The sequence below is a fragment of the Myotis yumanensis genome, unplaced genomic scaffold (assembly GCF_028538775.1).
Source record: "Myotis yumanensis isolate MYYU_CA2020_CCGP unplaced genomic scaffold, mMyoYum1.0.hap1 SCAF_4, whole genome shotgun sequence".
In the NCBI taxonomy this organism is placed as follows: Eukaryota; Metazoa; Chordata; class Mammalia; order Chiroptera; family Vespertilionidae; genus Myotis; species Myotis yumanensis.
The window spans coordinates 80,483,011-80,505,252 of NW_027223755.1; the positions used below are offsets into that span (position 1 = coordinate 80,483,011).

At 43.8% G+C, this 22,242-nt stretch overlaps 1 protein-coding gene across 11 annotated transcripts in view; it reads left to right on the forward strand.

The window, feature by feature from the left end:
• Positions 1 to 22,242, forward strand: part of CUX1 (cut like homeobox 1) — a 375,359-nt gene that overhangs the window by 73,630 nt on the left and 279,487 nt on the right. For 10 of the 11 annotated variants that reach the window (XM_070412732.1, XM_070412733.1, XM_070412734.1 and 7 more), the window contains exon 2: positions 3,791 to 3,901. The exons of the other annotated variant lie outside the window; for it this stretch is intronic. In XM_070412732.1, coding sequence (XP_070268833.1) covers positions 3,791 to 3,901 — 111 coding nt within the window. The remainder of the gene's footprint in view (positions 1 to 3,790; positions 3,902 to 22,242) is intronic. 11 annotated transcript variants of the gene reach the window in all.

Genomic DNA, 22,242 nt, shown 5'->3' on the forward strand with positions numbered 1-22,242 from the left:
GTTCAGGCAGAGAGAAACTTAAAATGTTAGGAATTTGGTCCTTTTAAGATCAGTCAGAAATGGAGAAAAAGCATGCCAGAAGTTGTAATCCAGAGGGAAAAAGGATTACAGCCATCCACAACTCTTTGGTAGGACCCTTGTTTCATAGAGTGAGATGCACTGAACCCTTGGTTCCACAGCCAGAAGTCTTTCCCTGGACATTGTTGCCTCCTGACATTAGCCATCTCTTGGTCACTTAGAACGAAAACCCCACAGCTTCTCCAGGTGCCGTCCTTGCAAGACCCTTTCCCAGAACTTTGTCCGGCACTTTCGGCCTAGTTGGAAGGGCCTCTGTGTTCAGAGCCCGTGGGTTTGCTCCCAACCCTGCCAGCTTCCCATCACCTCAGATCTGGGGCTGTTGGTGTTTTCCAGCAGGAGAAAGAGTTCTAAATAGTTCTGAGGGGACAACCTCCTCTGTCCTTCCTCTGGAAAGTCTGGCCACCTCCTCCTCATTCATAAGCCCTGAGACTGGCCAGTGTGCAGTGCGTTGGGCAAGAAACAGCTGTTGTTTTGACAAAGGATGTGCTTGCCTCACTTTTTGCATCACCGGAGTGAGTCAGGAGGCCATTGCCGACCCTGGGCAGGTGGACCCGCAGACCATGAACTCATATATGGGGTGCATTATGTAAAATGTGTTTCTATAATTATATGTGTATTTTTTTCACATTAGCAGGATTTTAAAAAATTAAGATATATTGCAGTTTTTCCTATTAGGTAATCCATGCACAAGGCAAAATAGCCAAAAGATATATATTGAAGAGCAAGTCCCTCCTCCCTGGTGCCTCCTCAGAGCCAAGGACAGTTTCAATTGTCTCCTGCACCTTTCTAGAGATAGTTGAAACTTATGTAAGCATATGAATAGAGACTCTCTTAAGTAGTGTTAGCGTTGTTTCGCACATTGTTTTTTTCACTTAAATATATCTTGAAGATCACTTCATCTTAGATAGTGCATGTAGGACTGTATTTTTTCTTTTTTAACCATTGCAGGATAACCCTGAGTAAATATGCCAGTCTGCTATTGCTTGATATTTAGGTTGGTTTTCAGTTTTTTGTTTTTTCTCTTTGTACGTTTTTAATGCCTTTCAGATGTGGGGACTCTACGTTCGATCTCACTTGTGACCAGTGACTCAGGGCTGAGGGTTCTGTATTTTAGGCCACCTCCCCTAAACACATTAAATCCCCTTGTTAATGTGTCATTATATTTGACACTTTGAGTGTAGGCAGGCTGGGTAGATAATAAAACAGTATTTGGCTTATGTATAATAACTATCTCCTCCCTTTGTGTTGTCCCCACAGCCTGGGAAAGCCTTGGTGTCCTTCAGAAGGGTTCAGTGGTTCCCCTATCTTAAGGGATTCAATCAAAGATTGTAACGATTGCGAGGCTTAAATCTGACCAACCAAACTTGGGGAGGTGACAGCTGCCCTGCCTCGCAATCTGTGAATGTTCGGTCTTTTCTTCTCGCTGTGCCAATCTGTTTTCCTGGTGGCGGGTGGCAACACGGTATTATATTTGGAGACCCCCGTTGGTTTCTCATGTGGACCTGCATATGTCTGCACGGGTGGGGAAGGGAGTGTGGCAGGCCCCTGGGGGGTCCCCGACTGCCAGTAGCAGGTCTCCTCAGGCTCGCTGGCCCTGCAGCCCAGTGGTAAAGATGCGTTTGCCTTCCATCCAGCGACCTGTCCCAGGCTCAGCCTTTCTCAGTCTGGCTCTCTAATGGATCTGCCTGGGGGGCTTGCGGGGAACCTCGGGGATCAGAGGGCCTCATAGATCACGTGCTCTTTTGATGCCTTCCCAAGCACCCCACCCCCAATCCACCGTCTCCAAGCTCTTCCCTCTAGTGAGCCTGCAGCATCCAGCATTAGGCCACAGAAGTCACCAAACACGGCTGATTTTGTGCCCTCTACCCCCCTGCTCTGGAACTAGCGTCCTCGTTGAAAGCAGTCAAGGGCTCTTTGTTTTCCTCTAAGTTTTCTGCATCCGTGTGTGATTGGAACGAAACATCAACTTTACTTTTTTTTGTCATATTTCAATATTGGCTTCTTTCCCCCTTCTTGAAGTCTCCCTTTATAACTTCTGCTGCTGCTGCTTAAATATAGATGTCTAAGTCCTCCTCCTTACCAGATTGTTTATATTTTTGAAAAGCCTTCTGCTTATCTGCGATTGCTCTCTCTTCTCTATCTCCATCCCCACATTACCACATTGCTTTCGGTTGCTCTTTTTTTCTGCCTTCACTTGACTGGGATGTGTTTCAAATGTGGTCTATCAAAATGTGCAGTGTTTCCCTCTTTGCTGCAGTAGCTTTGACATCTGTTCTTGAATTCTAGCCCACGTTATTCTTTTGGACTTGTTTGCCCAAGATTTGCTGTAATGCCAGAATCACTAAAGGGAAGAGTGTGGTGTGGTATTCTCTCCCCCTCCAGTCCCTGCCCCCCCTTTTAAACTGTCCAGTGTCCAAGTCGACAGCACACTGGATGTTTGTTCCAGCACTCTGTCATCTCGTCTGGCAGTGGCCCACCCGTAGTGGTACGAGTGAAGTGTTCACCAGCAGGGCTTACAGACTATTTCAGTATTTCCACCAAAAAGGAAAGCAGGTGGAACTTCATGAGGTGGGTGGAGGGAAGGTGGAGAAACTCTCGCCTGCTTCCTGGATGGTTCTGGATGGATTTTCATTTTTATTTTACTTGCCTTTCAGCCTTTGATGGGGTCCTTGCTCTGTTGTGCCTGCGCCTGGGGGGAATAGTCAGGACCATTGAGAAGCCACTTGGGACAGCCACTTTAATCCTAAGCAGAATGTGCTAGTGTGTGTCTTTAAAATGGGCCTTTCGGTAGCTATGGGAACGTGTCCTTGAGCTCCTGCTGTCAGCCAGGAACACCTTTTTGGGCCCATCTGCTGTAGGCTTGTTTGAAACTGATCCTTTTGGTGGCTGCTCCCAGAATTCCTGAGGTCAGGGCACAGGTTCTTTGCTGCTTTGAGTATCAGTTTGTTGTGTATAGCAGAGCCCAGAGCCCAGAGCCCTTAGCCTTTAACAGGTCCTTTTATAGGGAACCCATTCCTGGTGCTTCTCAGAATCCCAGTACCAGTGAAATAGTTTGAGAATAACCAATAAGCCTCATTCTGAATGTTTATAAGATATTAGAAATACCTTGGAATTTACCTTATAAAAGTCCCTCTTGAAAACAAGTAACAGGTTAAATGATGTCTAGCCTGTAGTAAGCCCCACAATAAATATTTGTTGAATGAAAACAAATGAAGCATCATTACAAAAGATTCCGGATCCACACACTGTTGAAGGACAGCCAAACAGAATGTCCTGATGAGAAGCGCAGAGAGAATCCGAAGGACAGAGCACAGAGACATGACAAGAAGAAACACTTGTTAAGAACAGAAGAAGTGAGTGACTCCAGGGAGGGATGCCATTTGGGCATTGGCCTGACTCTGGTTTTAGCAAAAAGAAAAAAAAGTATCTGTATGCACTATTATAGAAACAGTCATTTGTGAGGTGGTGTCAATATACACATCAAAGCTGAGCGAGTTTGGTTTTCTCAAACTAGCGCATGGGGCTGGATGGGAACTGTGTGATTGTGTCTCTTTCCTTGTCCACAGCCCCCAGCGCCGCCTCTGTCGATGAGTTGACAGTCCCTGGAGCTCAGGGGCTGTCCCCAGTGTTCTGGTCAAATGCAAATATGATCCCCTCTGGTACAAACTGCAATTACACTCTTGTCTTCCCTTTTTTTTGTCTCTCTTGACAGAGGGAACTCGATGCCACCGCAACAGTATTGGCAAACCGGCAAGATGAAAGCGAGCAGTCTAGAAAGCGGCTCATTGAGCAGAGCCGAGAGTTCAAGAAGAACACTCCAGAGGTGAGGCAGCGTTCTGGCCAGGTCTCTTTGCAGGGGTCTCACTATCCTGTACATAATCAGAAGACATGTTGTAAGCATTTAATTTCTCTCAGACAGTCTGCCTTCTTTGGATGGCCCTCAGCCCTGTACCAGCAGACTGCATGCTTCCACGAGGGCTGGAGAATGCAGGCACTGACAGGTTGTCTGAGCAAATTAAAGCACGAGCTAATTGCAGATGCAGACACTGCATTCTGGGTCTTCGAGAATACGTGGCCAGGTGTGTGGCCAGGTCAGACCCTTGAGCCCATCCCGACCTCTGGCCCCTGCCCTCCATGCCCACACTACCCCCGAGTCCATGGAGGGTCACTGAGTGTGAGGATGTAGTTGGTGGAGGGCAGGCGGGGTGTCTGAGGACTGCCTACATCTCAGGATGCATATGCCAATACTTCTTGTAAATCAGACATTTAATCTGGTAAGGCCTTTTAAATGCCTCTGTTTCCTGAAATATGCTTTAAAGGGCACTGGAAATGTGCTCTTTATGTGCTCCTGTGTGTGTGTGTGTGTGTGTGTGTGTGTGTGTGTGAAGTTTGTGTTCGGAGGACAGTGTTTGGAGTAGTTAGGTCAGCAGATTTGGCCCCGTCTCCCAGGCCTGCAGATTCTTCCTTGGAGGACAAAGGGACAGGCCTGGAAGAATAGCTGCTTTCTGGGAGAGTGCCTTTAACTTTCACAATATACCTCATTTACAATATACAGAAATCCTGGAAAATGGTACATGAATTGAATTTTTAAAAGTGGACTTAAGTGTTCCAAGGAGATTGCTATTTAAGTGAGTGCTATTGTGAATCATTTGGGAAAACAAATAATTAACCCTCTGTTTTCAGAAAAATATGTTGGGAGAAAACATGATAGCTCAGGCGAAAGAGAAAGGGCTCTAGGGGCAGACCTACCTAAAGGCTTTTAATTTGAGACCCACGATTTACCCTCTCCACTCCACCCCGCCCTGTGTGGATCTGCCATATTTCGACAGACCAAAAATGCAGATTAAAGTAATTCATGCCTGGGGGTTGCTGCCCTTGGCAGTTTCGGGGGAGCCTCTATTCTCCATGTTCCACCTTGTCCCGAGTAAAGACAGGCGCAAAGAAAGGAACCAAGGATAGGACCCTTTGTTGCCTCCTCCTCTTGGGCTGCTTCAGGGTAGGTCTTCCTAGAGCAGTGATGGTAAACCTATGACACACGTGTCAGAGGTGACACGCGAACTCATTTTTTTGGTTGATTTTTTTCTTTGTTAAATGGCATTTAAATATATAAAATAAATATCAAAAATATAAGCCTTTGTTTTACTATGGTTGCAAATATCAAAAAATTTCTATATGTGACACGGCACCAGAGTTAAGTTAGGGTTTTTCAAAATGCTGACACGCCGAGCTCAAAAGGTTCGCCATCACTGGCCTAGAGAGTCTTGCAGTGGGGTTTCCCAAGCTCTCGTCCTTGACTTTGTTTCCCCCACCGACCTCTGCCATGTCTGTCTCTCAAGCCACTCTCAGCACCGTTCCAGTAAGCAACTGTCACCTGCTGTCCTGTGTTCTTACTGCCCTCCTTTGGGGACTGTACGTCCAGGAGTGACCATAGGAAAAAGAAGGTTAGACAACCTTAAGTAAACCTAATCTGTCATATGACAAGGACTGTGAGGAGGATGAAGCAGAGAACTGGATTCTTGGGTATTCCTCTGGAGCCCCAGATTCTTGTTAGCTGCCAAGGGCCTGTTCCAGTCGAGGAGGGGCATGTTTCACCCGGCCACCTAGTGCTGCACTCAGTTGACAAATGTTGATTGTACTGAACTGGGCCCAGTCCCTCCATTGATGTCTAAGTGGGCCTCGTTTTGCAGGAACTGGGGACCAGCTCACACAGTTTGTGTTGCATCCCATGCCAGTTACTTGAAAAAGCCTTAAACTGCATTTTATTTCCTAATCCCAATAAATAGGAGAGGCTTGTGAAGGAAGCAGCCTGGTTGGTACATGCCATTTGGGGCACTGTTTTTCAGGGCACAGTTTTAAATGTTGTTTTCTGTGGAGAAAGGGACCAAGAAACTCTTCTGTGAGAGGATGGAAGTTGCCATCCCGCTTGTTTCTGGCCTCTGCTAGTTGGTCGAGGCTGGTACCCACTCGGGCTGCTTCCACTGCAGTAGGGAGATTCTGGCTGTAGCACGAATCTCAGGAAGTGTAGAAGGGTGAAGCTGCTTGCAGGCTCCCGCCCCCACCCCTCCCCTTGCGTTTTCCTATCCCAGGTTCATCCTGGAAACCTATAGGGGGTCCCTGTGGGAACCCTGAGGCAAGACTGATAGAGATGACTGGCATATTTACTTATGCCACCAACCAGAATCTTCTCTTTGAAATTTTGAAGCCACTTAAGGCCATGGTGGGGGTGGGTAGCTGCAGCTGGGGTCCTCTGGGGTACACAGAGGGAGTGGAGTATGTGGGAGGTAGACTGGTGGTAAATGTGGGGGCCCTGGTGAGTATGGGGCCTGGGATCTAGAGGGGATATTGGATTGTCACTTTGGGGTTTCAGATCAGAGGAGCCCGACTTCTCTTCGACATTAGTCACTTCTGATTCCACCACTGGACAGATTATTAAACAAGGAAGGAAACTGATTGCCCTTTACTATAGAGGGAACATGCTAGAAGATGGACCTGTGAAAGTGAAGGTTGCTTAGAACTTTGTTGGCTTGCTGGGAGGAAAGATATCTTTTCATGTGGATACAGACTAGGATCCTCATGCTTCACATGGTTGGCCGAGTGAGGCCCAGGGGCCACTGAGGCAGACCAGGGCCAGTGGTGCTCTTGCTGGTGTCGCACCAAGTGTGTTGATTCTCAGTGAAAAGGCTGGGATTCCTCTTTGTTCTGGGTAAGAAGGAAATGTCCTCCAGTGGTTGTTGAATATCCAATAAGTTTAATATGCAGGATTAGGCACCAGGGTGAAGGCAGAGGTGAGTAAGGTTGTCCCTTGACAGGGAATTTGTATTTTCCTGGGCTGGGCCTGTCCAAGGGCAACTGGGAAACCTCAAGTCCAGAGGGACAGGTGGGCTCTAACAGGAGGCTTCGGGAAAGGCAGGCGGGGTCTGACAGGCGGAGTCTGACAGGCTGGATCACTCCCCCAGGACAAGCCACAGGAACACAGAGAGGCAGGCGCCGGGGTGGCCAGAGCCTTGAATATCGTTTGTTTAGAATGATTTTTTTTAAGTTTCAGTTTTATGTCATTAGATTAACACCTTTATAGTCAGTTGATGTTATTGCTTATGTCTTTTTACCCTTAGAATTATAGTTAATTTGCAGGAGATTGCAGTGACTCTGCAAATAAAGTTTTATGCATTTCTTTGATTCCAAAAATGAGTTCCTTTCAAAGAAAAACATTTTCAATTTTGTAATTAAACATTCATTTCCTACTGAATTAATAATTGGGAGTTGAACATAAAAGACTATGGGGTATTTCTAGGTTGTGTAGCTTTCCATATTATTTTTGCAGGTGACTTATTGGCTGTTGCCATTGGGCAAATTACTTAACCTCCCTAAGTCTCAGTTTCATCATCTATAAAAAGTGTAATAACAGGGCCCAGCTCACAGGATTGATAGGTGTGTGTGTGGAGGCTCTGCACCGACCTGGCACCTGGCGTCCAGTCTGTGTCTGTTACTAGAATTAACTTAGAATGAGTACCTTGGAATGCATGAGATGCAGCTGAGTTCTCCTCAAAGCTAGTTCAGGGAACTTTAAAAAACACACAACAAATACAGGTAATTTCAGCCCAAAGTGTTCCAAAAGCTGGTCTGTAATAACAGTTTATCATTTTACAAGATACCTTTTGAACATCTTCCATGTGCCAGACGGTTTGGCCCTGGGGGTAAAATCCTGTCCCCTTCTTATCTTCCTACCTTGCACGTAGAACATCCTGACACCGTGTATTCAGTGCTAGGATAGTATAACTGGAACCTTCTACATGTAGACTTTCACCCAGAAACATTCACATATCCATGGTGGGAAGGATCTAAGCCACAAGCACCTCAGTAACTCTTACTGTAGATCAGGGGTCCTCAAACTTTTTAAACAGGGGACCAGTTCACTGTCCCTCAGACCATTGGAGGGCCGGACTATAGTTTAAAAAAAAACTATGAACAAATTCCTATGCACACAGCGGCGGCAAAAACACCCGGCGGGCCGGATAAATGTTTTCGGTGGGCCGCATGTGGCCTGCGGGCCGTAGTTTGCGGACCCCTGCTGTAGATAGACAGGGCTGCTTTTTAAGCCTTGCTTCTCAACCTTTGCAATATTGGTGAATGTTAAGGACCCACTCCCTTGAGAAATGCATGTATTTCCATAGAGTTTCTCTTGGACTCTGAAACTCACCTGGACCACTGACTTAGAGAACAGCTCTGGGCACACATCGGCAGTCTCGGCATGCCACTCTGGGAGCATCTTGTGTGACTCCTCCTTCACCCTCCTCCTTGTTGTGCCCAGGGTAGGAGGGATGAAAGGAGGGGCAGGGGCTGTGTGAGGGATCACTGCCAAGGTCCTGACCTCTGGGCAGAGGCCACTGTGCTCCAGCCTCCAAGCTGGGCACTAAGGTGGTGGAACCGGGCCACCTCCAGTTGGATTGGGGCCCCACAGGCTGGCAGCAGGCACAGACATCTCTGCGTTGGATGAAGCTTTGCTCCTGCCTGCGGCTGGTGAAGGGCAAGGCCAGCCAGGTGGCAGTGTGTGCAGGGGAGGGGAAGCAGTAGCTGTCTAGTAGCTGCCTAGTGGTGTTAGAACTGTGTGCAGTGTAGGCCAACTCCCTTGCCTTCTGCTTTTCTGTTGCTTTGATCAGAGATCTGAGGCACAGGCAAGCCAGGAATACCTTTGATGCCCCAAATGGCATCTGTATTGATAAAGTTGACTGCAGATTGGATCAGGGGTGACATAGAAGCATGTAGGTGCCACCACCCAGAAACCCCCAGGGCACTCGGCCAGTTCCTCACTCCTGGAAACTGAGTTATTTTCTGTTGGGTACCGTAAAAGGGACAGCACTAGAGTTTCATGATTCTGCCTAGGAATTGCTTTTTTTCTTGCTTTTCCACTTGGTTAATTTTTATGTTTGGCCCCCAGACCAAAGTTTGACTTGAGGTTGCCACAGCTACTGCTCAGCCAAGCTGAGACTTGAACCCAGGCAGTATGAGCCCAGAGTCGATTCTCTTAACTGTGGGGCTGTGCTGCCCCCCGACAGGCCCAGAAGCTGGAGCAAACGCAGATGCACCTCTGTGCAGTGCAGGCCCTAAGGTGAGGACACAGGATGTTTGTAGGGGAAGAGTTCCAGCTCACTGGCCTGTGCTCTTAGAATGAGATGCTTGATTGCCAGAAGAGAAGTCTTCAGTGTTGGACTTGTTTCCAGAAAGAGCACGGAGATGCTTTTGGTTTTATTACAATTATTTTCAGAAAGGACAGGACCATACTTTATGGGGGTGAGAGGAGGAGACCCACAGACCCAGGATGCAGTGATTTTTATCATAATACATGCTCAGGGTTTGTTTTTGTGCTCTCATTGTGTTCAGCTCCTACCCTATAATGTGTCTTAGGTGTCTCTCTCTCTGACTTTGCAAGGTTCATTTATATTTCCTGTAGAAGGGGCCACATTTCTTCTTTGAGATTTAAAAGTGAGCTTCAATTCCGGAGCTCTCGTTGGTCAATTTTCCCCCTGATGTATTTTTGTCTAAACATCTCTTCTCTGGAGTGTTAATCCTCATGACACCTGGTCTACCACGCTTACATTCTCGATCTGTTCTCTACATCTCTCCTGCCCAATGCATATGGCTTCTTTTCATGTCACCATTTCTTGCCTCTCCTGTCAACAGCAGAGCAACCCCCAGCCCTGACCATTGGGACACAGTTCCCCAGGGTCAGCACTGGGACTGACCACCCTTTCCTCACTCGCTGTCCCCACCAGGGCAGGTGGCCCTGGGCCTGACACCAGCTGCAGCCTCGAAGCCCCGCCTCCTGGTCAGCATGCCTAACTATGACAGGGAATGTTCTTTTTACTGCTGACATAACTGCCTGTTCACTGGCGTTCATTTCCTGAGTGCCAGAATCTTAATTTGCCCTTTCTGTCTCAGGCTAGAATGTTTTTCTGAGTTTTACATTCTTGGGAAACTGTTGTAAAAAATCAGGAGTCACCTTCAGCTATGACTTGGAAAGCAATCTTGCGCCATCATTGAAATGAACTCAATTAGTGGATTCTTTCTGGACTCTGGCAGGTGGGGGAGGGGGGGCGCAGGTGAGTGTCTTCTTTAGGAAAGCCACAGTCATCTTTTCACTGATGAAGATGGATATGAAATCACATGCCCCAACACGGTTCCTTCACACATAAGTCACCTGCTCCCTTTTTGCCGATGTGAGGAAGACAAAAGGATGGAAAGATGCTGCAAAGTTTCAACTCCTTTTTCACTCCCTGTGAGAAAAGGAGTCAGCAGGCTGGGGGAGGGTGGATGGTGGGTCGGGGGGGAGTAATATATAGTTGTGGCCCAGGCCCAAATACATTTAGTCACTGCCTCTACAGCCTTTATATAGACACTGCAGGGAGTGACTCAGCCTGGAAAAAGAGAGTCACTTAAAAATAAAGTTGAGACTCAAATGGACACGTCCTGCACAGGCTGCCTTGAGATATTGAGGTTTGAGCTTGGTTAGAAGCCTGAGGGGTGTCTTTGCTGGGGTCCCCCTTGAGTCAGGTAGCTAAGGAGGATTAAAGGAGCTTTCTAAACTCTAAAACAGCATTCAAACGTTTTAGCTGCGATGGGACACGGTTGTGTGTAGGGACAGTGTGGACACTGTCCAAAATTGTGTGTGAACTCTAACTCTTACCTTGTTCTAAACAAATTGATGGACTGTGGAAGCCGGTATGGCTCTCTAGTTTACCACTCAGCTTTTGTTTTTGCTTCCATCCTCATAGGAATCTAAAATCAGTGAACACGAAAGACACCAGCATAATGTTTCTTGTATCTCATTGGACACTCAAATGGATTCATTGAAGCCCATAGCACTGATTTGACAAATCTGACTTTTAAAGAGGAGAGCAGACAGACATGTCCCTAGGCACATGGACCTTTAGGAAAGGCAGGGATGGGACGGAGGCCTACAAGCTAAGAAGATCAGGGGCACAGGGTGGACACACCAGGTAGGAATACGAGCATCCCCATCATCCAGCAAATTGCTCGTGTTGGGGGTCCAGGAATCTAACCACAGCTCTGTAGCCGAATCTGCAGCTCTGGTACAATTCCTTTCTTCCATTTGTAAAAGGTAAGCACCTGCATCAGGAGCGGTGCCTTCATTGCGTTTTCATTTAGCCATAGACCTCCATGGACACATTATGGTGATTATAGTATGAAAGGTCCTGTCAAATCTACAGCATGCATTTAGAAATCTTTCCTTTACAAAACAGAGGTTTTAAAAATGTTAATTACATCACTGTATGATTGATTGGTTTCCCAAACAGGCAGATAATAAAGCTTTGACACAAATTTTATTTTATTTTTTTCTACAGCATTAAATAAAAAGAATTCAAGAAATGCCTTTTTTTAAAAAAGCAATTCTTTAAAAAATTAAATATAGAGTTACCCTATGATCTTACATGTCCGTCCACTCCTAGGTATATATCCTAAAGAACTGAAAACAAGTTCACACAAAAACTTGTATATGAATGTTCATGGCAGCATTATTCAAGATAATCACAAAGTAGAAGCAACCCAGTTGTCCATCAGTGGATGAATTGATAAATAAAATGTGGTCTGTCCATACAATGGAATATTATTATGCAGCTATAAAAAGAAATGAAGCACTGATACGTGTTACAACATGGATGAACTTTGAAAATAATATGCCAAGGAAAGAAGCCAGACACAAAAAGACCTCATATTATATGATTTCATCTATATGAACTGTCTAGTTCTATAGAGACAGAAAGTAGACTAGTAATCGGGTTGCTAGAGGCTGGGGTGAAAAATAGGGAATGACTACTAATGCTTTGGGGTTCCTTTTGGGGATGATGAAAATGTCCTGGAATTAGTAAGTGGTGATAGTTGCACAAATGTCTCTCTTGTGGGAGGTGTGGGAAATCCCTGCATAGGTTTTGTATGCAGTTGTGCTCTTAGACTGAAGAAAATCATAAAAGTATCATGTGAATTTTCATTTTGGCAGTAGCAACTTAGTGTTTAAAAGGCTACTCTGGCATTTGGTAAAATTATAAAGCCCAAATAATCAACTTGTATGTTAATCATTCTAGAATTACCCACCGTTAAGTTATAATAAGACTTTAACTAGCAGAAGTTTAAAAATTAAAAGTGAACTTTTAACTGTTACCAATTAAACTCTTTAAGCCAATATATCAACCCAGGAGGTTACTTTCTTGTTTCTTTTGGGTTCCTAGGAGAGAAAACCTGCCTCTAGTGTGATAATGAATGTAACTTAACCCTCATTCAGCCCCAAGTCAGTAAGTACTGGCCACATTATACCCCCACATTCCAGAGACCCTGCAGCATGCTCCGAGGCATCATGGAGCCAGTAGAGCAGAGGAATTTCCTTGGTCTTGGGCAGACTGAACTAAGTCCTAGTAGCTCCATGGTTCGCTAGCATTGGGACAGAGACTTAACCTCGGTTCCATTACCTGCCAAACTATTCCGCCTACTTCAAGGGGTCATGATGAGCGGATGAGATTCCTGGAAGGTAAATGTGCAGTCCAGGACCGGAAGTGAAGTGGAGAGCCAGTAAGTGGTGACACAGATGTTTGGGCTGAGTGACCTTGAGGGAGGTCACTAAACATTCTGAGAGTTGGACCCTGTATATAAAAATAAGCAGAACTAAAAATGAATGTCCCAGCTAGTAGACCGGAAATGAATTCATGTACACAGAGGGTATAGTAGGTGCTCAATAAACACTTTTCCTCCTCTGTTTTTCCCTCCTTCCCTTCCATCTACAGGTAGTTCTGCACTCATCCAGGGGCCATGGCAATTTGAGGTGCTAAGATACAGCAGGCACTGAGAGAGAAGCTTCCAGTTTTCAAAGAGGGGCAGGCAGGCAGTGACTAAGTAAACAGTTGACACACAAGATAATTTCAGGTGGTGATAAGAACTAAAGCAGGACAATATGGCAGTGAGTGTGGATGGGTGGAGGTTCTTCAGGAAGTTAAAGGAAGTTTTTTAAATAAAAAAATGGAAAATGCCCCTTTGCACATCCCGCCCCCTGGATGAATTTAACAGGTGGTTTAGCACTGGGGTCCCTAAACTGCCTTTCCGGTAAAGGCCTGATTTATCTTTGTTTGCTCTTATCACCCAATTACTTTCAGGCATCAGATACAGTCCCTCTGCTTTCTAAGACCAGGGACACCGTTTAATTTGGACATTAGAAAGTTAAGGAACATTTGAGTTGGAGGGAGACCTTGCTGAAAAGTGAACTCTTAGGCAATCAATGAAGAGTTAATCTCTCAATTTCTGTGTTCCGTGACTGAGAGAACTGTGTGTGGAGCCCTGACTTAGGGGCAGCAGGGTGGCTTCTCGAGCCCCAGGCCACACTTTCTGTGAATGCTGAAAGGCAGTCTGTCCAAACTCACTGAATGTCGACACCGGACCGGCATTCCCTTTCCTTCCTGAGCCCGTGTGTCGCTTCCTTCGTGTGTCTAGCAGCTTTTAAAGGGCTATTTAAAGTATAACAGACAAAGTATTTGAGAGTTTAATAACTGTCCAAAGGAAAAGACTGTAATTAGATTGGTGTGGTGTGTAAGTTTAGTCGAGACCATGTTGAGTTGTATAATCTCTCAGAGCCTCCATTTTCTGATGACAATTATTGTGGAGTTATTGTGACTCTGACAAAATGTTTTGGAATATCCAGAATAACCGTGGTAAATAATAGAAGCTCAATAAATGGCATGTTATTAATATCGAATCTTTTGAAAGGAGAAATTGTACTATTTATGAATGGATTTTAAAGCTACAAATGAACACTAAAATTTTAAAAATACTCTTAAAGCATAGAGAAGACCAGTAGGTCTATAAACTATAAACCTAGTTCCTACTGCAGACTTGAATAGAATCAGTAAAATAAAAATGTGTTCCTTTCATGTGCCTAGATGGTCATTTTTCACCCTTTGCATTAGCTTTACTGTTCGTAGAGTGGAAATATTTGCCATTGGACTCTCTTTGGAAGCTGTTCTTTGAGAGTAGCCAATAACTTATCTTTCTGGTCAGTAACCTCATCTGCCATGCATTTTGAATGGAGAATGCCATGCTATGTAGGATGTAATAATAATTTGGATGCCTCTTCTCAATAAATATCCTTGTAGGGTATAATGGCTAAATGTGAAAGCCATAAAATTTGGTTGAAATCGTGGTGAACTGTTACTTATTAATATTTATTGAGTACTTACTAAGAGCCAAGCATTATGCTAAATACCTCACAAACATTTCAGTGCCCCTTGCAGTAACCCCAGGAAGTGGGTGTCATTAGTGTCACATTAGAGTGTTAGCCACCTGCCTACCAGGCAGACAGGCTCCCACGAACCAGGCCATGACCAGTGTACCAAACTGTTTCCTTTTAGCTTCTGGAAGTCAATTTTTATTCATTTCATTGTAAGCAGTTTCTCTTCTTTTAGTTTAAAAATGATTTTTAGTATTGCTTTGAAGTGACATGCATTTAAAGGATTTTGTGTGTTTTGGGTGCATTTAGTGGGAGTATACCCAGGAAAGAGCAATTAGGCTAAACTCTAACATTTACTTGTGAATTATTATAAGCCAAAGCACAGGAAAATCTCCCCTTTAATTTTGAGATTATGTTAGTCAAGAAAGAGACAATGGGATGACAAGTCCCACTGATCCTGAGATTTGTTGGCTTAGATTTTTCTTTCTTTGGCCAGGGGCCTGTGGGTGGGGGTGGGTGGGGTTAATCATTGAATATTGATTATTGACTAATGTTGGTTCTTGGTTTTAACTAGCAAATGTGAGTTGCATAAAAAGTAAGTTTACAAGGAGCATTATATGTCTGCCATGCAGAGTATAATAATTTTGTTTGTGGCCCAGTATTTTAACAGGAAGACATATACCTGGTATAGTTGATAAAATTAAGAGTGTTGTATTGGGAATCTGGACACTTGGACTTCTGCTCCTGGCTCTGCTACTGACTGGATTTGAGATCTGAGCAAGCCAGGTGCCACTGTTCTTTGAGAAAGGAGGTGGTGATGCAATGATGTGTGGCTGAGAATTGAGGGCTATGGAGTTTGGCCCTCTCCCTCCTCAAGCTCTCTCGGGTTCATCCTCCCCATGGGCCCAAGATGTAGGTGTTGCCCTTTCTTCTTAGTAGGACTCACCTAATTTACCTCTTGTGGTTTTTCTATTCAGAATTCATTATACGTACAGCAAACAGTCATGGTGCTACCATTGTGTGGGAAACAGGGTGTACCAGGGCCATTCTGTTTGAGGGCTCTGGGCACTGCAGGAACACAGGAATAACAACAGGTGACATGTATTGAGCACTGTGTGCCCTGAATGTCTATGAAATAGGTACAGTATTTATCTCCATTTTAAAGAAAAGGAAACTGAGGCCAGAGAGGAGAGAGTCCCCTAGGATGTCACAGCCAATGAATGACCAGTGGCACTGGCTGGAGGTTTCAAATCCAGGCCAATCAGCTGCAGGTTTGTGCCAGAGTGGCTCTATGGGGAGTCCTAAGTGGGTTCTGGAGGCCTCTGTCCAGGCTTGCAAAGCCTGCTTCTGCCCCAGAGGGGTCCGGCCACATGCAGACACCCTCCCTGCCTGTCTCCCCAGCAGATAGAATTCCTCGTGCATTCAGGGAAGAGAACAGTCTGGATTACTTCTCAAGGGAACAATTTACATCCTGAGCAACTTTCAGCTACGGGACCCCATCTTGGTGTTTCCCTGCTTTACATTGGGAAGGTCACCATTTTAATTCAGAAAGCTAATTGGGGCCCCAATTTAACCCCATATTTATTTATTCTTTCATTTACTGACTCTACCGTATACTGGGGACACTTTAAAGAGGGCAGTCTGCAAAGAGGTCTGTGATCAAGTATCCTGAAGTTGGACGGTTGACAACAGTTCAGCTTTTCCCAGGGTCTCTGCCTTGTGGGGTGGGCGCGACCTCAGTGCCTGATACCTCCCACACTGCCTTGCCTGTTGTGCCATTAGAACGTTGCATTTGTAAGGTAAGGAATACCTTTCAGCCCTGAGAAAGATTTGCATCAGCCAGACCCTGTTCTTATCCTAGGGAGCGGCCCAGGCAAAAAGACTCAGAAGGTTCAGCCACCTTTGCCTCTCCTGACCCACTTAAACCTCACTCAGGATTTTACCTGCAGTAGTTCTTTTATACATGAAGCGTGAAACGGGTTAATTATTTTCATATGAAATAATTTCTAGCATTCTAAAAAATATAGAACACAAATAAAAGGCTTTCATGTCCTTCATGAAGATTAGGTAGATGTTTACATTTTGCCCATTTGCTTCTGATGCTTCTTTTTTTTAAATAGAAATAAAAGATTACTATGAAAACCCCATTTCCATGTCTCCCCCTTCCATTCTTCCTCACATATGAACCCCATTCTAAAACCATACTTTATTTCCATGTGCTTTTTTGCACTCATTACAATGTTTACACATTTATAAACAATAGTTATTGTTTTAGATATACATGTATTTTACTATTTATATAAATGGGTTTATGCAAATGGTATCTGGCTATGTATGTATATATCCCTTGACACTTTGTCTTTTTCACCCAGTATTACCTTTTAGAGATGTAGCTGAGTGTGTACATGCATGTAGTTTATTCTTTTAAGTTGGGACACACTATCCCACTGTGTGCACGAACCACAGAAGATGTATACATTGCCCTGTTGAGATGGCAAGCGGATTTTTGGTTGTTGACACTTTATTATTACACGTGTTCTAGGGAGTGAGCTCAGGAGTTCCCTGGGGTGGACACCCAGAAGTGCAGTCTCTAATCACAGCTGCACCAGGTAGTTGCTCTCCAGGGGAGTGGCATGCTGTTATTCTCCCACTGGCCAGCTCCCACTATCTGTTCTGGCTGTATCCTCAGTGATTTTTTCTATATTTTCTTATTTCTCATGTGGGTGAAGATCCCTTTTGTACAAAGACTGGCCTATACAGTTTCCTTTGTTGTGTCTTAACTGCTCATATTCTTTGGCCGTTTTCTTGCTGAACTGTTTTGTTGTTTTTCTTGTAGGAAATTTCAATATTCGGAATCTGGGTCCTTTGTGCAAGTGTACTTTGCTGATGTTGCCTCCGACTTATCCTTTCACTATGTTTTTGGGGCAGTTGTCACCTGGAAAATTTTAATTTTATTCTTTCGAATTTTTCCAGTTTTTGATATAACGTTTATGTTTTAAGTTTAATCTTATCTCAGAAATTGTCCCTATGTTGATGTCACAAAGATAGTCTCTCTTGTTTTCTTGCCATAGTTTTTTGGTTTTGCTTTTCACATTAGGCCCGTAAAGCTTTTGTGTGGGTGGTGAGGATCCGATTTATCTTTGTCCATCGAGAGCCTTTCATTCCCAAACCATTACCATCCAGTCCACCTTTCCCCAGTGAGTTGCCTTTAGCACCTCTGTAGGTGCGATGCCCCCTTCTAGGCTCCTGGTCCATCACTATTGCCTGCTTGTTTGTTCCTGCACCAACCCTACCCTGTCCTGGTGATTATTACTGTGTAATTACCACCGTTATTTTCATAGCATTACTAAGTCTTGATTTCTGGTAGGGGAAGGCCCCCACCCTCATTGCTTTTCAAAATTATCTAGACTATTCTTTCATATGTCTTTTAGAATCATTTATTTGGTTCCATTTAAAAAATTCTGCTGGGTTTTTATTGGAATTTCATTGAATTTGTAGGTTAATATGGGGAGACTTTATAAAGTGTTTAGAGTTTTGATGGAGTTATTTTAGATCTTATTCTTGGATGAATTTCATTCCATGTATGACTCCAGGGATCCATGAAAACTACACACTCTTACTCTAGTTCACTGTGTGGATACAAAATAGTCAAAATTGAAGGATTGATCATTGTAGTCTGGAGCCAGGCATAAAAATAAACCCCACTGTGTTATCATAGGTGGCTGTGATTAACATCAGGGGAAAGGTCAGCTGTGGGCCTCCTAACATTGACAGTTTCCTTCAGAAGATTAAGTGGTTCTTCATTTTTGGCCCAGGTCATCAGTAGCTTAAAGCCATTACTGTCTATTGGCTGTTTGGTTTGTCTGAAATATGGGGCTGGTCTCAGCCTATTTCCCTGGGGTCAGGTGTGTTCACATAATCAAAGTGCCAGGAACTCATATCGTGTGTGTGTGTGTGTGTGTGTGTGTACAAATTAGCTTTTGGGGGAAGAATGCACAGTGCCAAAATACAGAGGTGTTGTTTTGTACCTTTGCATTTTAAAATGTGTGTTCGTTCTTATTAGAGTGTTTTCAAGCTTATTTTTGAGATAGGCTTGTTCAGCCACACACACAGTTCCATGTGCTTTCAAAATTGACCATTTATGAAGCTGTCTACCATTGGTAAAATGAAGAAAAAGAAAGATTCATTTTCTGTCAATGTGTGTTCAGGGATTTTCTGCAGCCCAGTATAGTTCCCATGCCTACTCAGAGAAGGGTGATAGCTTCTCTTTCCTTTAATTAAAAGTTGACAACAAGGAAATGTTTATTTATTTTGTTAATATGTAAACAACCCATGAAAAGTATTTCATATATATTTAAATGATTACTTTGCCAAGATAAAGAAAAATATACTGGTTCCAACAACGAAACCCCACCTACCCCATCCCACCTCTAAATAAAATGACCCGTGAATAGGAATGAAGGGATTAAAGTAAAAAATATTATCTAGGCAGGTTGGCTAATATAGTGAAGAATAGAACTTGGGGTTTAGCTTTTATTGCTTTTGTAAGATAAGAGAAATATTTCTATTTCTTTCAAATCCATTTGTACTTGAAACTAGATTAAATGTTTTAATCTGGTTTATTATTGATTATAACTGTGGGAAATGAGTTGTGTGGAAACCCTTCTTAAGTAAATGAACTGATATGTTAGAACCAGAAGAAGTGAGAGTAATTTTTACTTTAAAATTCTTTTTGCATTAGCACATCTGCAGTGTTGAGGAATATATGGAAAATTGAAATAGTGCTTCTATCCTGCCGTGTCTCCAGCACGTCAATAAATCACCTTTTTTTCCTTTTAAAATGTCTGGCCTTGTAATTTATGTTTGCATAACCCATTACTAAATTCATAGTAGGTGTTTTAGTTGGCAGGCATTAGCCCAGGGGTTCTGAGGATCTTTAAAAAAAAATACAGAACCTTTGTTAGTATTTATATTTAAGTGGACATTTTCCTTTAAGAAAATAATGAATTGAATTTTTAAAATAGAATTTGGAGCTAGCTATTTACCTTTTTCCTAAACAGACATTAAGTCCATATTCCCACATTATCAATTGTCTCGGACTTCTTAATAGACTTTGTGGTTTTCCTTTTTAAAATTAAAACCAGAAGAAAATTATTCTGATGATAAGGTCCCACTAATTTCTATATGATTTTCAGTAAGTTTCGTGTTGCATAGAAAACAAAAATTTCTGTTTTAGTAATTTTTGATTTTGTAAATGCAGTTGACTGTTTTAGTTATAAAGTAAAGATGAATATATTCATTTACTGCCAGCTCTATTTGGTGCTTGAACAGAAATAGAAATGTTCAGTGTTACTCCATACATTTGTGGCTTACCTTTGAGACTTTCTAATTTTTAACCAGACATTTAAAAATAATCATCATGTCTTCTAGGCCTAAATTAGAAAAGTTTTTAGAGCTTTTCTTTGAAATTATGAAAAAAAAAGTTACTTCTGTTTTCTGTTGTAAAATGTTTAAGTTATTTTTATGGTAGTTAGAAAGCTGGAAGGGCCATTTATGGTTTTCTGAAGAAGTTCACTTTATTTGATCATCCCTTCTCTTCAGCTCCATCAGCTGGTTAATAATGTTTTCAATATAAAACATGTGTCTCAGCCCATTGAAATCACAGTAGCCAATCAGAAGAGGACTTGTTTCTCCCTCGAGGAGCTTTAATGTATTTATCAGGAAGTCTGTAGCCTCCTCAGTCTCTTTGTGAACTAGAATGCATGTTATTGTTCAAAGGATACTGGTATGTTTAAAAATTCAGAATTTAACGTGTCCAAAGTGTGATCTCAAAGTCCAGTTGTGCTGTACAAGTTTGACAGTCTCTCTGGCTTCCTCCTACTTAAATTAGGGATTAAAAGAAATGACAGCTTTCTTTTATTTTTAAAAACATAGCTAATTTGACATTTTTAAAGTGCCTATTTGCATTATAATATCATTTCATTATCAGAGATGTTTATTCTGTTGTATTGCTCTGACAACCTTCTACATTTACAGTATAATTTCTGTGGAGTTCAAAAGGTGCCTTTTCTATTTCTGCATTTATTTCTGGGAACTTTGGAGGTATTATTCTCTCTTTCTGGTGAGGGGCAGGGTTTTGAAAATCTCTCTGACTTTTAAAAACTCAGCTCCCAGACCTGAGCATCTTCTGACTCTTACAGGAACCATGGAAGTAGATTACAGAAGTGGTATCGCAGCTTTCAGAAGCCGGGAACCACATTTTATGGCTTCAGTGAAGTTTTCTTCCCCCAGTCCATCCTCCCTGGAGTTGGTGGCCCCTTAGTCATGAGCCTTGTGGTTGTTTCCCAGAAAGCGTTTCCACTAGAGGAAGGTGCTGTGCCAGAAGCTGGAAGAAAGGAAGAAGGAGGTGTTTATCGTCTCGAAGATGTCTTCCAACTTTTATTATTAACTCCCGTCCAAAGTAAACTTTCGGGTTTGTTTCAAGTCACTTCTGGCCAAAGTGCAGTTGGGTTAGCCGTGTCCTCTAGCAGTACAGGGGGAACAGCATCACCCTGGGTGAGGGCCAGGCGGAGATTGTTCACTGAGTGAGTGACAGCTGTGGGACAGTTTTGACTTGAGAGGCATGAATGACTGAGGCCCGTCTCAGGGAGCTTTTCACAGTTCTGTGCTGTGTAGTTGTCTGGGACCTAGGCCCTCGGAGAGATACGGGTATCCAGAGCTCCCCTGAGCCACTCGTGCCCCAGTAGGAGATTGGCAAGGAAATAGTGTTTTGATAAAGAGTAGTAAATGACCAAATGGAGACGCCATGCCAAGCGAATGCCTAGAGCAAAGAGAAGGGGGTCACGGGGAGATGCAGGAGCCTGGAGTGAACAGTCCACGGGGGTGGGGTGGGGTTGACATGGTGGCAAGGCTCAGGCCCCTGCTGGAGAAGTGGAGAGTAAGGCTGAGGAACTTGGACTTTAGTCTGTATAAGGCCCTGCCAAGGGACCACAGGCGAGTGGTTAGGGCTGACCTGGCCTGGCTTACACCTCACATATTGCTGCTGTATGCTGTGGTGCGGAGCAGGGATGTTGCAGGACAAAGGTGGAGCCAGAATGGCTGGAACCTGCTAGAGGGGGCTAGGTGAGAATAAGCAAGCAGTGGTATGTTATTCAACAAACAGCTGTTGTGCATCTTCTCTGGGCCAGGCACTATTCTAGACCCTGAGGACATAGCAGTGAACAGAATAGCAAAAAACCTCGCCCTCCCTTTGCTTACATTTGAGTGGAAGAGACACAACAAATCAAAAGTAAGAACAAGTTCCAGGGGATGCGGACATGGAATTCTGATCATGGTATTAGGGAAGTAGAGACATGAACTCTAAAAATGCTTGGCTGCTGTCAGGAAAGAGACAGGATGGTAGCCAGAGAAGGAAAAGGTTTAAGAGGGCAGTTCCCCTGCTGAGAGGGACCTTCCCCCAACCCCAGCCCACGCTGACCACTGACCTGTTTTTTGTTCCCATAGTTTTGCATTTTCCAGAATGCCATATGGATCATAAAGCTTTTGAGTCTGGTTTCTTTCCTTCAGCACAATGCTTTTAAAATTCACCATGCAGCTGCGTTTATCAGTGGTTCCTCCCTTTTTAGTGCCAAGTAGAGTTCCCTTGTCTGGATGTACCCCAGTGGAGAAGGATTTGTAAAACTGGTCAGGCTGCACTTATCAGGATCCCCAATATCCAGTCCCCCGGGACTTAAAAACTGCACACTGTCGATATCCTGATTGGTTTAGTAGGCAGGCTGGCAAGTGTGCTTTCCATTTTTACCAAGAATGATCACGTGTAAGCTCTGTCATTTCTCCTCTCACCCTCTTTCTGAATGTGAATGGTCTTCCTTGAAGGGGTTAGGTTACCGTTTGGTAAAACTGACTGATTTCTGGTCCTGTGTCCCAAAGGAAAAAAGGAT